Here is a 17,352-nt window from a genome sequence, read left to right on the forward strand (position 1 = left end):
CTGTCTCTCACCTGCTGTGGGACAGACACCTTGGCTCCACCCACCAAGCCCCCCCCCCCTGTGTGTGTGTGTGTGTGTGTGTGTGTGTATCACAACAGGGTCTTGTTCTATAGCCCAGGTTGGCCAGGAACTTGGCAACCCTGCCTCAGTCTCCTCAGTGCTGGGATTATAAGCATGCACCACCATGAACAGCTACTTTACATTACTCAAAACCAGTACTATGAGAGATACTTGAAGATTATAAGAAAATGACCAGATTACTTAATAATCATGCTAATTACCTGTATGCTACCATCTCACACTCTGGGGTTGGCCATTTCAAAATAGCTGAATGCTAAAAGACACAAGACATAGGATATATTACAATATTTATTTTTAACAATATTACTTTATAATGAAGCTTTTATATTTAACTATTACAAAATGTAACTTATATCATTCCAGAAAATACCAAATGACCCTACCAAATCATCAAGAAGAGAATTCCTCTGGCTACGGCTCAAGGTCCATGCTTGTTCACCTCTAGATATTAAATGGGCAATAATCCCAGCTGCAAAGTAACTGACTTCTACTTCCACACTGTGCAGGAGACTGCTGATATGGTCTATGAAATCCTTCCACATTAATTCAGAATGCAGCTCTTGTACTTCAGCTATATTGTTCTGGGAGAAAAAGAAGATATAACAGTCTTATGCGAAGGAAACGGCAGAGAGAACTGTTTTCAGACACTAGACAAGCACTAATGCTGGTTTCTACAAAGTATGCAAGCTGGGCATTCTGCAGACTGTAATACAGGTAAGGGGAATTGTGGTCAGTCAAGCAGTAAATGTTCCCCATAGTCTTGGATCCTTGAACACTCGGTCCCAAACTAATGCTGCTGCTGGGAGGTTTACAAGTGTGGCCTTGCTGGAGAAGTTTGTCACTGGGGCGTGCGTACTCTAAGGTTTCAAAGCCTTGTCGATTCCCAGTGCGCCCCTTCTGCATCATGCCTGCAATTCAAGATGTGAGCTGTCAGCTTCTACCAGCTTCTACTCCTGCTGCCATCTTGACACTGGCTGACATCATAGATTCTTTCTTTAAAAACTTTTTTTGACTGTGAGTTCAAGACTCGCCTAGTCTACAGAGCGAGTTCCAGTACAGCCCAGGCTACACGGAGAAACCCCGTTTTGAAAAACTAAAAATTTTTTTTTCTTTTGAGATTTTTTAGAAATGTGTACGTGTGAGTGTGCACCAGGTGTGTGCAGTGCCTAGGGGCCAGGAGAGGGGCATCAGATCCCCTGGGGCTGGAGCTGCAGATGGTTGTGATTCTCCACATGGGCAGAGGGGCTTGACACTGAGTCTTCTGGAAGAGTAACCAATACTGTACTTTTTTCTTTTTTGAGACAGGGTCTCACTGTGTAGCCCTGGCTGTCCTGGAACTCTTTCTATAGACCAGGCTGGCCTCAAATTCAGAGATCCACCTGCCCGTGCTTCCTGAGAGCTGAGATTGAAGAACTGCACCACTATTCCAGGCTTGTTTTATCTTAATTTAAAAATTATGTTTTATTTGTTTTCCATTGTCACTAGATGTTCAAAAACAACACACCACTGTCTTTCTACATTTCTTCTGGTCTTTTTGGGACAGGGTCTCACTACAATGTAGGTTCACCTGCACTACCGCATCCAGCTTCCTTACTTCTTTCTTTCTAAGACAAGGTATCATGTAACCCTGGCTATGCTGAAGAGGATGCTTTAAACTTCTGATTCTCCTGCTCCCATCCTTCATCTCCCAAGTGCTGAGATTACAGGTGTATGTAAATCTTACTTTTATTATACTTATGTTTATATTTTCTTTAAACACCCAAATTTTTATGCTCCAGAGGATGGAAACCAGGTTTCATGCATGCTAGATAGACAAGCACTCTATCAACTGACCTATACCCCCATTTATTATCTATTTCGAATGTGTGCTTGTGTGCGTGTGTGTATCTCACATGCAGACATCAGAGGACAACTTGCAGGTGAGTTCTTTTCTTCCATCATGTGGGTTCTAGGATCAAGATCCTATCATCAGGCTCTGCAGCAAGTATCCTTACCAACTGAACAGCCTTGAGGGCCCAAGCAGCAACTTCCAATGTACACACTCAGACAGAAAATAATTATGCCTTGGAATTAAATCAGGAATGGTGTATATCTTACCAAAAGTCCTAGAACTTTTTGTTGAATGGATGACTCAGTTGGGAAAGACTGCACAAAAGAAAAGAACATATAACTATCTAAATAAACAAACAAATGCTCAAAGAAACCAACCACATCCAACTGTTAAGTAAATTTCCATTCTAACCTCTAGAACTCTCATGAAGAGTTCCAGGCCTTGATTTTCAATGAAATGTCTGCATGTTGTTGGGGATTCGTCTGTGAGGTTCCAAAGGGCACTCAAAGTAAATTTCAATGTAGTGTCCACTGAATTCTGATTAGTTTTCTGCTTCACTATTTGAAGAAGTTGCTAAAGAAGGAAAAAAAGAATTAGGTTTTCATTATTGAATTGTCATAATTAATTTGAGATTACCAATAACCACAAATCCATGAGGACTATTCTCATAGCTTAAAGCATTCCTTATAAAGGTTCTAAAAAATGTAAACTATACTTACTTATTTAGTGTGTGTGTGAGGGGGCATATCCATACCACAGTATGTGTGCAGAGGTCTGAGAACAGCTCACAGGAGTTGGTTTTCTTTCCACCCTGTGGGCACTGGGGATGGAACTCATGTGGTCATGGCTGGCAGGAAGCATTTTGCTTGCTGAGCCATCTTGCTAGCCCTAGTTTGTTTTGTATTATTTCTTGAGACAATCTTGCTATGCAACTCAGGGCTAGTCACCTTGACACAAGCGACAGTCACTTTGGAAGAGGAACTCTCAAATGAGAAAATACCTCCTTAAGGTTGTAGGCAATTCTGTAGTGTATTTCCTTGATTAGTGACTGCTGTGGAAGGGCCCAGCCCATTGTGGATGGTGCCCTTTCTGAACAGGTGGTCCTAGGGATGTATAAGAAAGCATTCCTCCATGGTCTCTTCTTCCACCATTAGGTCCCGGGGACTGAACTCAAGTCATCAGATTTGGTGGCAGTTGCCTTTGTAATGACTCATCTCACTGGTCTTGAACCAGCTATCTTTTTTTGTTTGTTTGTTTGGTTTTTTTCGAGACAGGGTTTCTCTGTGTAGCTCTGCGCCTTTCCTGGACCAGGCTGGCCTTGAACTCACAGAGATCCACCTGGCTCTGCCTCCCGAGTGCTGGGATTAAAGGCATGCGCCACCACTGCCCGGCTGAACCAGCTATCTTAATTAGTCATATCATTATAGTAAAACCTGAGGCGTAAGAAAAGCAGGAGGGGGTAAAGCGAGACAAAACTAGTATTTATTAACTTACAGTAAATGATACTTATAGTATCATTTCCTAGGGATGTAAATTGGATCTAAGAAATATTAAGTAATTTGGTCATAATCAACTTGATAAAAGAATTAGATTCTAACAAATTTCGAGTTTTCTCTAAGGAAAAAAGGGCAAGGCTGGCATGGTAGCTGACACCTGTAACCCCGGGACTTGGGAGGCTGTGGCAGGAGGGCTGTCACTATTCTGCAAGTCCCTCCTGGGCTACACATATGGTGGTAAGAGAACTGAAGCTTACACTAGGTATTGAGAGGACACAGCTTTCACACATCTTGCACACTACGTCTAGTGTAACTAGCCTAAGAAATGCAGTGTGAGAGTTAGGTGTGGTGGTGCATACCTTTAGTCCCGGCTCTCGGGCGGGAGTAACATGCACCAGGCTCTGGGCTCAACCTCAGGAACAACAAACTTAGCTATTTTCATCATTACTGTTAACTCTGCTCACACGGCATGTATCAAGTAGACCACTTTCTTAAATCTTTTCACATACTTTCAGCCAGAATTACTGAGATATCTACATAGCCCTCCACCTCTTTGAGAGAGGGTCTCATTAAGTAGCCCTGGTTAGCCTAGCATTAACTACGTAGACCAGTCTGGCCTTGAATTTACAGAGAGAGCCACCTGCCTCTGTATCTCAAGTGCTAGGATTAAAGGCATGTGCCACCATGCCTGGCTCCAAAATACGGCCCTTTTTACTTTTATTTACAATAAAATTTTTATTTTATGTGCATATGTGTGTGCTGAGTGCATACATGTGTACCACATGTGAGCAGCTGCCCATAAAGGCCAGGAAAGCACTGAATCCCCTGGAAGTGGAGTTGCAGGTAATTTTAGGCCACTCAATGTGGGTGCTGTGAACCAAACCCAGGTCCTCTGCAAGGGCAGCAAGTGCTCTTAACCCGAGTCCAGGACTGACTATTAGTTCACAGCTATTTGCATTTGTCAAGGACTAAAGTTACTTCAAATTTAAAAAAAAAAAAAAAAGATACATTTGGGCCTAGAGATGGCTCAGTGATTAGAGAGCATTTGCAGAGAACTCCTACACGGTGGCTCACATCCACCTTTAACTCCAGTTTCAGGGTATCTGTCATCTTCTTCTGACCTCTGCAGGCACCAGGCATGCACATGGTATACATAAATATATGCAGGCAAAAGACTCATACACATAAAAATGAAATAAATAAATGAATAAAATGGAAAAGAATACATTTGGGGTCAGGAATACAGCTCAGTGGTGAAACATGTGCCTGGCATATGCAAGCTATCTACAATCCCTAAGTCTACAATGGACCGAACGTCAAAACAAAACAAAACAAAACAAAACAATTAAATACATTCACTTAGAAAAGTGAATTAATTAAAAAAATAGTGGCTGTGACAGGGGTTTCTGTAGTAGAAAGCTGACTTAGCATGTGTGAAGCCTTGGCCTAGATCCCCAGGAACACACATACCTACACCCATACATACTCACAAAAGATATACCACACTACTGTCTGTCTATACTCCAGTCCCATAAGATCCAATTCACTCTTTTGGCCTCCACACAGTGAACAGACAGACATACATGGAAGCAAAGCACCCAAACACATAAAATAAATACTTAAAAAAACCAAAACACCATGTAGTGCCCTAAAAAGAGGGAAAATAAACTTACCCGGACAATGAAAAGCTCAGCACCAAGCTGTGCAGTTTGTTCTGTAGAAAGCTGGAAGCAAATGTAAGATATAGTAAGTGTCCAATTACTAGTAGGTCTAAGTTCACTGTAATTCACCATAACGGCCTCCATAGCCAGACGGAAATAGCCCCTTAGCTTCTAATTCTGCAATATTTAACACAATTAAACAAGCAGGCTAGCAAAGGGGGGTACTGACTTTTCTGGCACACAAATGGAGGGGCAGTAGTAACTGTAATGAGAAACAACTGCCTTTAGGGAACCATTAGTTCAGGTACCTTGGCAGCCAGGATGGAAATGATAGCAACTGCCATTCTTTGCATGTTTTGATCTTCGTGGTTGCAAAGCCACTGCATGACAAGCTTGGCTGCTTCAAACCTGAAAACACAAGAGGGTTTCCTCAATCTTGGAGATCCAGGCAGGATTTCAGGGAGCCAGGTGAGGGTTGATGCTACAACTTCGTGTGTGGGAAGGGAAGGGAAGCTTTCTCTTAATGAGAGAGAATAACAAATTACCATTAGTGTTTTCAAAATGTTGCCTTTTTGGTTTCTGTTCTGTGCTGGGGACTGGACCCAGGGCCTCATCTAGGCAAAGGCTCTACCACAGAGATATATCCCAGGCCCTTTATCTTTTTTATTTATCTATAGTGTCTATTCTTTTTATTTCCCTTACTGGTAGTGTGTGTGTATTTGTCTATGATGTGCATGAATGTGAATGCATGCTATGGTATGTATGTGGCCCTCAGAGGACAACGTGTGAGAATCAGTCCTTTCCTTCCACCGTGGGTTCCAGAGTTTGAACTCAGGTGGTCAGGCTTTTGTGGAAAGTGCTTTTACCCACTGAGCCATCTTGCCAGCCCTTATTTATGTCTTCTTGAAATAGGGTCTCATGTAGCTCAGGCTGTCTTCAAACTCTCTATGTTGCCAAGGATGACCTTGAACTGCTGATCTTCCTGCCTCTACCTTCTACGTGCTGGGATTACTGGCATGTGCCACCATACCTGGCTCTTTGTTTTTATTTTGAGACAGTCTGAATAAGTTGCCAGGCAGGCTTTGAACTTCTGATTCTCCTACTGGGATTATAGGCCTGTACCACTGTGCTCATCAAAATGGCAGCGATGGCAGAGAAACAGGAGCATGGGGCCGAGGAGAGAGCTCAGCTGGGAAAGTGCCTGCTGGGCAAGCAAAGGGCCTGAGCTGAATCCCCAGCACTCATGTAAAAGAGCTCGGCATGGCAACGCATACCTGTAATCTTAACTCTGGGGAGGCAGAGACAGGAGGATCCCTGGGACTTGATGGCCAGCCAGTCTAGCCCACTCCATGAACTCCAGGTTCAGTGAGAGCCCCTGTCTCAAAAAAATAAGGTAAGGAGTAATTGAGGAAGACACCCAATGTCAACCTCTGGTTTTCACACTGATACATGTGAACAATGTGCACACACATCAACAACACACACACACACACACACACACACAAATGTAGAAATATAGTCAAAATTGGCATTTTATCTTCTACAATGAAAACATTTTAGTATTTCAACATCACAGCTTTAAGCACACTCTTTGTTAAAAACTGAAAAGTTATTATATGTGAATGTGTGCAGTCATGCCTGTCCTCACACAGCATGCACGTGGAGGTCAGAGGACAACTTGAGGGAGTCACCTTCCTCCTTCCACCACGTGGGTCTGGGGGACTGAAGTCATGTTGTCAACCTATTACTTGCCTGTTAAATGGAACATCTTGAAGAATCCGGTCACTGCAAAGTGAGAGGAGGCAATTCTTCTGTAACTAAAGGATAAGAGAGAGAGAAAGAGGGGAAAAAACGGAAAAAAACATCATTCTGTTATCTTTTATCCAAAGACAGTCTTTTAAAAAATATTTTAAAAATTACATTTAAATGTGTATACGGAGGGTGCGGACCTGCTGAGTGCTGGAGATGGAACCCAGGGTTCATGAATGCAAGGCGAACACTCCCACTAAGCTCCAGTTACTGTTTTTAAATCTTGAAAAACACACAATTTTTGTTCTTGATTTGAGATAGATTTCTCAATAATGCAGCTCTGGCTGTCTAGGAACTTGCTATGTAGGTTAGACTGGCCTTGAATTACCAAAGATCAACCTGCCTCTGCTTCCCAAGTGCTAGGATTAAGTGTGTACCACCACACCTAACCAAAATTATGTTCTTTAAGCTAATTCTTTATAAATGCTATCAAGAATAAATTGTTTTAGGAAAACATTATACTTTTAAACATGGGAATTCAATTCAGGTGTTATATCAGTACATTAAATCATGATCTTTGAAAATCCTTGACTTTAAAAAGTATTTAGTTTTATTTTGTGCGTGTTTTGCCTGTGTATATATGTGCCAACATGTGTGCCTAATGTCTACAGAGGCTGGAAGATAGCAATGGATCCCGGGGAGGTTGTGAGCCTCCATACAGAAACTGGAAACCAAGCCTGGATCCTCTGTAAGAGCAAGTCTTGTCCACTAAGTCAACTCTCCAGCCCTCAGCCCACTCCCACCCTGTTTTTGTTTGTTTTGAGACATGGTCTCATGCAGCCCAGGCTGGCCTCTAACTTACTATGTAGCTGAGGATGACTTTGAACTTTTAATCTTCCTGCTTTCACCTCTTAAGTGCTGGGATTACAGGCAAGCAAGCAAGTATATGCCCTACTCCCAGGAAGGAGCCCTGGGCTTTGTATATTCAAGGCAAGCACTCTCTCAACTGAGCTATATTCTTAGGCTCTGGTATTTACATCTCTCGAGATGTTTTCCTAGTTTGTTTGTTTGTTTGTTTGTTTGTTTCTTTCCTTCCTTCCTTCCTTCTTTTCTCTCTCTCTCTCCCTCTCCCCTCTCTCCTCTCCCCCTCCCCCCCCTCTCTTGAGACAGGGTTTCTCAGTGTAGCTTTGCGCCTTTCCTGGAATTCACTTTGGAGACCAGGCTGGCCTCGAACTCACAGAGATCTGCCTGCCTCTGCCTCCCGAGTGCTGGGATTAAAGGCATGCGCCACCACCGCCCGGCACTTTCCTAGTTTTCAATTGTCCTAACTGCCTCTCCAGCCCCCAGCTGAAATGTCTGGGAGCAGAAAAATCGGATTTCAGAGATTTTAGTGTAAGACAAGATTTCTAGTGTAAGGCTAGATTTTTAATGAGCCTGTTATGTTGGAGCCATTATCTTGGGAAATGGTTAGGAAAAGCAGTGAACCTATTATGGGACTAGGTTGGCCACTCTAAGGGCAAGCAGCTCATGACCTGGGTGTAGGAAGAACAAGCATTAAGATTTGGGAACACTGGCATGGACTTTACCAGTTGAGCAGACCAAATATGAAAATCCAAAATCTGAAAGGCCCTGAAATAGGAAGCTCTCTGAGTATCAAACAGGCACCAAAAGTTTTGTGTTTTAGTCTCCAATTTTGGATTTTGACATGAGGGCTCTTAAGCTGACTTGTTCTTAGTACTTTGCTATGCTATGCTATGCTAAATTATGAGGTTTTCTGTCTGAACCGCAGACCTCATCATAGGGGCACATATTCTAAACTGAATAAAGAAAGAGACACTAAAGTGGACTAATGGCTTAAACTGGGAACAGAGAAAAGCATCACTTCATCTGATCGATGGCTTCCCTTTGCAAAACACCATTAGCAAACAGAGAAGACATTTGTTACATTCTTCAAGTTCTGACCAGCTGCAATTTTAACTTTTGTAGCTCTAGTCTCAAATATGCAAGTATTTAAGAATTTTCTATACTGTCATTCACCAAATTTGGCTATCACTGGCTTAATCCTACACTGCGCTTCCTACATTCTGGTCACAAGCAACTTGCCCTCCCTGGAATGGTTTGTACATTCCCATATAGGTCCAACTGCTTTTCTTATCCATTTTAAAAGATTTATTGCCGGGCGGTGGTGGCGCACACCTTTAATCCCAGCACTCGGGAGGCAGAGCCAGGTGGATCTCTGAGTTCAAGGCCAGCCTGGTCTACAGAGTGAGATCCAGGACAGGCACCAGAACTACAAAGAGAAACCCTGTCTCAAAAATAAAAATAAAAATAGATTTATTTATTATGTATACAGTATTTTGTCTGCATGTATACCTACAGGCCAGAAGAGGGCACCAGATCTCATTACAGATGGTTTTGAGCCACCATGTGGTTGCTGGGAATTGAACACAGGACCTCTGAAGTGCTCTTAACCTCCAGCCCTCTCATCCATTTTTCAAGATGTGGCTCCATCACCTGCTCTTTGAGTCTTCCCATCCCTTCTTGTCCATACACTATGTACCTGACAGTGCTACTCATTTCCCTCAAGTTCCTATGACATTTAGTTCAAATAGCTGGAGAAAATGTTCATAATAGCATCCAGTAGCTGCAACTTTTCCTTCTGTGAGGGGTTTCTTTATTTTGACAGGTGTCTTGCTAGGTTGAGCAGGATTGCCTGTAACTCCTGGGCTTAAGAGATCTTTCTTCTTCAACCTCTCCAGTAGCTGGGATTACAGGTACATAACAGCACGCCTATCTAAATATTAAGTCTTTTTTTCATATTTATTTATTTATAAATATCTATGTGTGTGTTCCTGAGTATATATGTGTACCATGTACATGCAATGCCTGCCCAGACCAGAAGAGGACTCGGATTCCCCCTGAAGCTGGAGTTCCAGGTGATTGTTGGCTATTTGTAGGTGTTGGGAATGCATCTGAGTCCTCTGAAAGAGTATCGAGTGTTCTTAACCACTGAGCCATCTTTCCAGCCCCATAAATTAAGTAACATTTAAATGTTCTATTTTAAAACAACTTATTTATTTGTGGTGTGTATGTGTGGTTTGATGTGTATGAGCATGTGGAGGCCAGAGGTCTATACTGTAAATATATATATATATATATGTGTATATATATATATATATATATATATTATTCTTTATCTTATTTGAGACAAAAAAAATCTCTTACTGTGATGGTTAATCTCAACTGTCAATTTGACGCGACTTAGGGATGGGCCTGTGAGGGGTTATCTTGATTAGGTTAACTGAGTTAAGAAGACTCACCCGCTGTGGATGGCACCATTCCCTAAACTAGGATCCTGAAGTGTATAAAAGGAAAAGGTGTGCTCAATACTAGAGAGCACCCCCATTTGACTACTGATGTGAGGCTGCCAGTAATCCTCCTGTCCCCACTGCTACAATATCCCAACAACAGAGGACTGTGACCTTAAACTATAAGCCAAAGTAAACTCTTCCTTCCGTTGACCTCGGCAGAATATCTGATCACAGACTGGAAAATCAACTCATCTACTTACTGAACCTGGAGCTAAAGTCACCTAGACCACTGGCCAAAGAGCTCCCAGGACCTGCCTGCCTCTGCTCTCCAGTGCTGGAGTTGCACAGCTCCCACACCCAGCTCTTACATGTGCTGGGGATCTGAACTCAGGTACTCACGAGTGTGCAGCAAGCACTCTACTCAACCTCTTAACTCCCTAAGTGTTATTAAATAAATAGAGAAAATATTTACAAAATACATATATTATAAGGCAGTACCTCTGAATCTTTAATAGACAGATGCCAGTCGCCTAAGAAATATTTTGGAGGGGAATGATCAATGACAGGTCTCATATTTCCCAGACTGGCTTGAACTCACTACACAGTCAAGGATGACCATGGATCACTGGTCTTCCAGCTTCACCTCCTAAGTGCTTAGATTACACGAATTTACCACATTTGGCCTGCACAAACTATGTATTTAAAAGCCTTTAACTTGGAAAAAAATTCTATTTTATGTATTCGTCTGTGTGTGGGTGGGGTGGGGGACCAGGGACCAACTTGTGGGAGTCAGTATCTTCCTCAATGTGGGTCCTGGAGGTTGAACTCAGGCTGTCAAGCCTTGGTGGAACACCCTTAGCTGCTAGGCTCTATCATCTGTCCTTTTTCCCCTCGTGTGTGTGTGTGTGTGTGTGTGTGTGTGTGTGTGTGTGTGTGTGTGTGTTCCTGAAGGAACGCACATGCCAGGGCACACGGTCATGTGTGAAGGTCAGAAGAAAACTCAGAGGAGTCAGTAATCTCCTGTCACCTTGCAGGATTTAGGGATCAAATTCTCGTCATTAGTCCTTAGTGCAAGTGCCTCTACCCACTGAACCACTTCTCAGCCCACTAACTTCAAAAACAACATGTATTTCTTTTCTTGTTTTGGTTTTTGGAGACAGGGTTTCTGTGTTGGCCTGGCTGTCCTGGAACTCGATTTGTAGACCAGGCTGGCCTCGAAGACCAGATCTTTGTAGACCAGATCTGCCTGCCTCTGGCTTCTAAGCACTGGGACTAAAAGTGTGCGCCACTATCACCTGGCTTATGTATTTCTACCTTTAAATAACATTGGATAAAAATGGTGTGGTGCACAGGCCTGCCTGCGATCCTAGCACTGAGAAAAGGCAGAAAGATTGTAAGTTCAAAGTCAACCTGACTATATAATTATGCCCCTTCTCAACAGAAATACTAATAATTAACATACTTGTTAACTTTGAGTTTTTCAAGTGAGTACATGAAATCATATATGTATGTAGCCTTCTGCAGAGACTGATCTAGGTTGTGGTCTGTAGTTGCAACTGATATTTCCTGCTAAAAGACTACAGTTCCCAGCTTCCCTTGCAGACTACAGAAGTCACTCTGCATCTTTCTCTGTAGGTATTTTGGCCAACTGCACATTTGGGTAACAAAATGCTCCCTTGCTATAAATAAACAGTCCCACCTAGGGGCAGACCAAGTCTCTCTTTCCACCTTCCTTTTTTAATAATCTAATAGTAACTGAGTCACCATTCGCTACTTTGTGTTTGTTTTCACTGGGATTAAAGATGTGATCAACTAGCAGGCAGTGGTGGCGCACACCTTTGATCCCAGCACTTAGAAGGCAGAGGCAGGGCAGATCTCTTGTGAGTTTGAGGCCAGCCTGGTCTAGAGTGAGTTCCAGGATAGGCCAACACTCTATCACTAAGCTAGCTGCATCCTCAGCTGGATTTCTTTTGGAGATAGGAAAACATGGTAAAAACTGAGCGAGAGATGTGGCTCAATTGGTAGAATGTTTGCCTAGCACATACAGAGCCCTGGGTTTAATCCCCAGCACTGAATAAAACTGGGTATGCTGGTGCATCGCTGTAATGCACAAAAAAACCATTTCTTGAAAAACCAAAATTAAAAAAAAAAAAAAAGGACCCCAGCAGCCATTCACTGCTGTTTTTACTATTTTGTTGGTTTTTTTTTTTTTTTTTGGGGGGGGGAGGTGGTTCCCGAGACAGGGTTTCTCTGTGTAGCTTTGCACCTTTCCTGGATCCCCCTCTGTAGACCAGACTGGCCTCGAAATCACAAAGATCCACCCGCCTCTGCCTCCCTAGTGCTGGGATTAAAGGCGTGCGCCACCACTGCCCAGCTACATAGTATTCGTACAGATTCTTTTTTAATTATATGAGATTTATTAAGATATAATTCACATAGTATACAATTCCTGTTAAGTGTGGTTTTTAGTGTATGCACAGAGTTACACACCTATTGCCACAGTTCGTTTTTAGTACAGTTTCTTTTTCTTCCTTTCTTCCTTCCTTTTTTAAAAACAGTGTCCTATAATTCAATTTGGGCCTCAAACTTGCTATGTAGGGGAACATGACCTTGAACTCCTGCTCCTCCTGCTCCCACATCCTGAGCTCTGAATTACAGTGATGCACCAGCATACCCAGTTTTATTCAGTGCTGGGGATTAAACCCAGGGCTCTGTATGTGCTAGGCAAACATTCTACCAATTGAGCCACATCTCTCGCTCAGTTTTTACCATGTTTTCCTATCTCCAAAAGAAATCCAGCTGAGGATGCAGCTAGCTTAGTGATAGAGTGTTGGCCTAACACTGTCAAGACCATGGGTTTGAGTCCTAGCATTGAAAAAAAAAAATCCCACATCCATTATCTATTACAATCACTCTCCATTTTTCCCACCCTTACTTCCTAACTGAATTTTTTCCCTCAGTTTTCCTTTGTTAATTACACCAATACATTTTTGGTTCTGTTTTTTGTTTTTGTTTTCTCTACGTAGCCCTGACTGCCCTGGAACTTACTGTGTAGACCAGGCTATCTCAGACTTAGAGATCACCAACCTCTGCCTCCCAAATGCTATGATTAAAGGTACATACCACCATGCCTAAAACATCAATAAGTTTTAATTCTGGGCATGGGGACACATGCCTAATCTCTGGACTTTGGAAATGGATTTAGGGGGATCAGGAGTTCAAGAACAGCTTGGCTACAAAAGGTCTTGCTTCAAAAGAACAAAACAACAACAGACAAGGCTTGCTTTATTAAAGTGAACTGCAGGGAAGCAGGAAGCGTAAAAGAAGATTCAAGAATACTCGAGTGGGAATAAGGGAGTGCTTACCTGCTGGTGATTAGGAAAATGTTCCATGGCCTTGAGCAGCAAATGGGTCACATCAGCGAGGAGCCGGACAGGCATGCCTAAAGCAAGGTCCTGCTTAGTTAGGTTAAACACACAGGCACTCGCAGCCAGCTGCACAGGCAAATTCATAGGATGGTTCCTCATACCAGTAACCACAAGCTGAAACAAAACAAAACAAAGCATTTAGTCCTCTTAATTCACCTCATAAATACAAATCCTCTTCATATAGTGAGGCTGCTCTGTTACTCTAGAATAACTTCAAAGACATGTTCATATGCAGAGAGCCTAGGCCATTATTATTCTCAATTCCCAAACTTCCCTTCCAGTTAGAATGCAATCAAAACCACCCTCTCCCCAGACTATACAACTGGTCTTCACTTCTTTCCCTTCTAAAGTCCCCCCATTCGTCAATGCAGTTGAAAATTTAGCTATCTTTAAAATTTATTTTATTATTTACTTATGTGTGTATGTGTGTACATATGTGTGTATGTGCCCACAGAGGCCAGGAGGGTGCCGGATCCCTCAGAACTGAAGTTACAGGCAGTTGTGGCCTACCTGCCATGGGTGCTAAGAAATAAACCCCGGAGGTTCTCTGTACAGCAACAAGTGCTCTCAACCACTGAGCCCTCTCTCCAGCTCTGGTAAAACTTAGCTTTCAACCACACTAAGAAAACTGAACTAGAAAAGAACCTCGGATTCTGACTCCCTGTGTGCTCTCCTTACTGGGATATAGAAATACATGTCACCTTGCCAAACCATAAAGATCTTTTGCAATCCTCTCTAAAGCTGATCCCTCCATGGATATGCCAGATTATTTCCTTGTCTGTCTACTCAAGGAAATGATGACTTCTACATAATTTTTAAAATTATGGATTGGAAAGATCAGCATATTTTAAAAGTTATTCATTTATAAATAAGGGGAGGGAGCACTGCACTTGTCTGTAATTTCAGTATTGGGAGGCTGAGGCAGGAAGATTGTAAATTTGAGGCCAAGCTGGGTCTCATAGCAAGATCCTGCGTAAAATAACAAAACCTCCCTTTAGTCCTATTTCCTTAATCAATTGCCATTTTTCCCTTTGCTTTCTTTCACAGCAAAACTCCTTGTGTGAATGGGCTTTAATTTTTAATCTCTAAATAAATAAAATTTTCAAATCAGGGCTAGAGATCTAGTCCTTTGTGCTCAATTTTATAGAAACCAAAACTGGAGCTGGGCAATGGTGGCACACACCTTTAACCCCAGCACTCAGGAGGCAGAGGCAGGTGCATTTCTGAGTTCGAGGCCAGCCTGGTCCACAGAGTAAGTTCCAGGACAGCTAGGACTACACAGTGAGACTCTGTCTGGAGAAAGAAAGGAAAGAAAGAAAGGAAGAAAGGAAGGGAGAGAGGGAGGGGAAAAGGGAGAGAAGGAGGGAGAGAGAGAAATGTTGCACGAATCCTAAATGGTCTTATAATAAAAACCCAGAGCCAGATATCACGGTGAAAGCTGCAAGATCAGAGAAACAGAGCAAGCCACAGCCACCTCTCTTACCTCACCAACTCCTCAGCCTGAAAGATTGTGAATTCCTGTCTCCTCCCGCCTTATACTCCTTTCTCTGCCCAGCCATATCACTTCCTGTTTCAACCTTCCTAGTGCTGGCATTAAAAGTATGTGATCCCAAGTGCTGGAGTTAAAGGTGTATGCCTTTAACTGCCTTGCCTGGCTCTGTTCTCTTTTAGACTGGATTAATCTCCTGTAGCCCAGTGTGGCCTTGAACTCAGAGATCCAGACAGATCTCTGCCTCTGGCTAGAATTAAAGGTGTGTGCCACCACTGCTTGACCTCTATGGCTAACTCTGTGGCTCGCTCTGTCTTCTCATCTTTAGGCAAGCTTTTTTTCCCCTAGATTACAAACAATACATCCCCACAAAAGAAACCAACACTGGAAGTGTGTGTGTGTGTGGGGGGGGGGCAAACCAAGTACCAGCATCTACTGGTTTGTATGAAGAGACTGACAGGCATTAGTGACAATAATAAAATGTTATAGTTCCTACCCAAGCAGCCCATTAAAAAAATTTAAGATACTTAGTTCAGCTCTGCCACTCAAGTTTCACAGTCTATAAAATGGAAGATAAAATCCACCTCTTCAGATTGTGCCCACTAAATGAAGTATGAAATAAAGTCTTACACTCACTAGATTTCAAAACTCAATATGCATAAGAATTATCTTGGTCTAAGTAAGATACAGATCCCTGAAGCCCATGTAGCCTTATCAAATCTAAATTTCTTGTGTTCATAAATCTGTTGGTTATTATTTACGTATGTTTGTGCTAGAGGTCAAATGCAAGTTCTCTACCACTAAGCTATACACTGGGTGCAGCAAATATGCTCTTCTAACCACCCTCCATCTCTCTCTTGAGACAAGGTCTCAACTACATAGCCCTAGCCAGGGCAGAACTCACTCTGTAGACCAGGCTGGCAGCAAACTCAGAGATCTGCTTGCCTCTGCCTTAAAAATGCCGGGGTTAATGGCACACACCCACACCTAACTTTAAATTTTATTAAGACAAGGTCTCCTTATTTTTCTTTCTAGTTCTTAGGTTTATTTTACTTGTATGTGTATGGACGTTTAGCTTGCATGCATGTGTATGTGCACCACATGCATGCTTGTTGGATTACGTGGAACTAGAGATATGAGTAGCTGTAAGCCATTATGTGGGTGCTAGGAATCAAAGCTGGGTCCTCTGCAAGAGCAACAAGCGCTCCTAACCACTGGGCCGTCTCCTCGGCCTGCAGCTCTCCTTATGGGGCCCAGGTTGCTCTCAAGCTTGCTATGCAGCTCACAGGGGCTGGAACTTGTCACCTTGTGCCTCAGCCTCCTTAGTGCTAGAGCTATGGCCTATTCTGATCATACCTGTGTGTGTGTGTGTGTGTGTGTGTGTGTGTGTGTGCGCGCGCGCGCGTGCGCGCCTCTGCCTCCTGAATGTTTAGATTAAAGGGTATGTATCACTGTACCTAGCTTAATGGACATTTTTTCCTTAGACAGGGTCTCAGGTCTCACAACTCACTGTGTAGGTAAGGATGCCCTTGAACTTCTGATTCGCCTTGTCCCCATCTCCCAAGTACTGGGACTACAGCATGTCCCACCATGCCCAGTTTATACAGTGTTAGAGATTAAAACTATGGGCTCATGCATCCTAGGCAAGCCTCTACCAACTGCTCTACATCCCTAGCCCTACTTATGGAAATCTTTATTTTGGAGATGTGTGTAGTATGTGTGTGAGTGATGTTATGTGCACGTGTGTAGATTACAGAGAAGGACACTGATTGTCCTGCTGTGTGATACCCACCTTCTTAGGTTAAAATGGGGCCAGCGAGCCCTAGTAATTCTCCTGTCTCCACCTGCCCCTAGCACAGGGGTTACAAGCATACAAAGTTATGCTGGCTTTTTAGAAAATGTGATGCTAGGATCTGAACTTGGTTCTTCATGCTCGCCCACTAAACACTCTTTCCCAATGAGTTATCTTCCTAGCCATATCTTACAGAATTCTAATACATATTCCTAAAACGCTTCTGAGTGGGAAAATAAGGCTGACACACATGTAGTATACTGAGTCCATTCATACACTTCCATTTTCCTGTAATAACATGTTTCAGGGTTACTGGTTTGAAGTAATTAAATAGCACTATAAAGCATTTAAATTAATGAGACTACTATAAACTTCTGTGATGATATGCAATTAACTTCTTATTTTTAATTAATAACTGGAACTGGGATCATCAACCCCAATTAAAAATAAAAAAGAAATAAAAGTCAAAACTAAATACACAAAATCTACTAGAAAAGTTATTTCAAATATCACC

At 42.6% G+C, this 17,352-nt stretch overlaps 1 protein-coding gene across 2 annotated transcripts in view; it reads right to left on the reverse strand.

The window, feature by feature from the left end:
* The window catches only part of Zyg11b (zyg-11 family member B, cell cycle regulator), a 57,439-nt gene that overhangs the window by 15,816 nt on the left and 24,271 nt on the right, over positions 1 to 17,352 (reverse strand). For both annotated transcript variants that reach the window (XM_028888586.2, XM_028888580.1), the window contains 8 exons: positions 13,495 to 13,671; positions 6,822 to 6,886; positions 5,378 to 5,477; positions 5,082 to 5,132; positions 2,324 to 2,485; positions 2,179 to 2,226; positions 465 to 662; positions 282 to 334 (listed from right to left, as the gene is read on the reverse strand). In XM_028888586.2, the coding sequence (XP_028744419.1) occupies positions 282 to 334; positions 465 to 662; positions 2,179 to 2,226; positions 2,324 to 2,485; positions 5,082 to 5,132; positions 5,378 to 5,477; positions 6,822 to 6,886; positions 13,495 to 13,671 (854 nt within the window). The remainder of the gene's footprint in view (positions 1 to 281; positions 335 to 464; positions 663 to 2,178; positions 2,227 to 2,323; positions 2,486 to 5,081; positions 5,133 to 5,377; positions 5,478 to 6,821; positions 6,887 to 13,494; positions 13,672 to 17,352) is intronic.

Source organism: Peromyscus leucopus, chromosome 2, assembly GCF_004664715.2.
Source record: "Peromyscus leucopus breed LL Stock chromosome 2, UCI_PerLeu_2.1, whole genome shotgun sequence".
NCBI lineage: Eukaryota > Metazoa > Chordata > Mammalia > Rodentia > Cricetidae > Peromyscus > Peromyscus leucopus.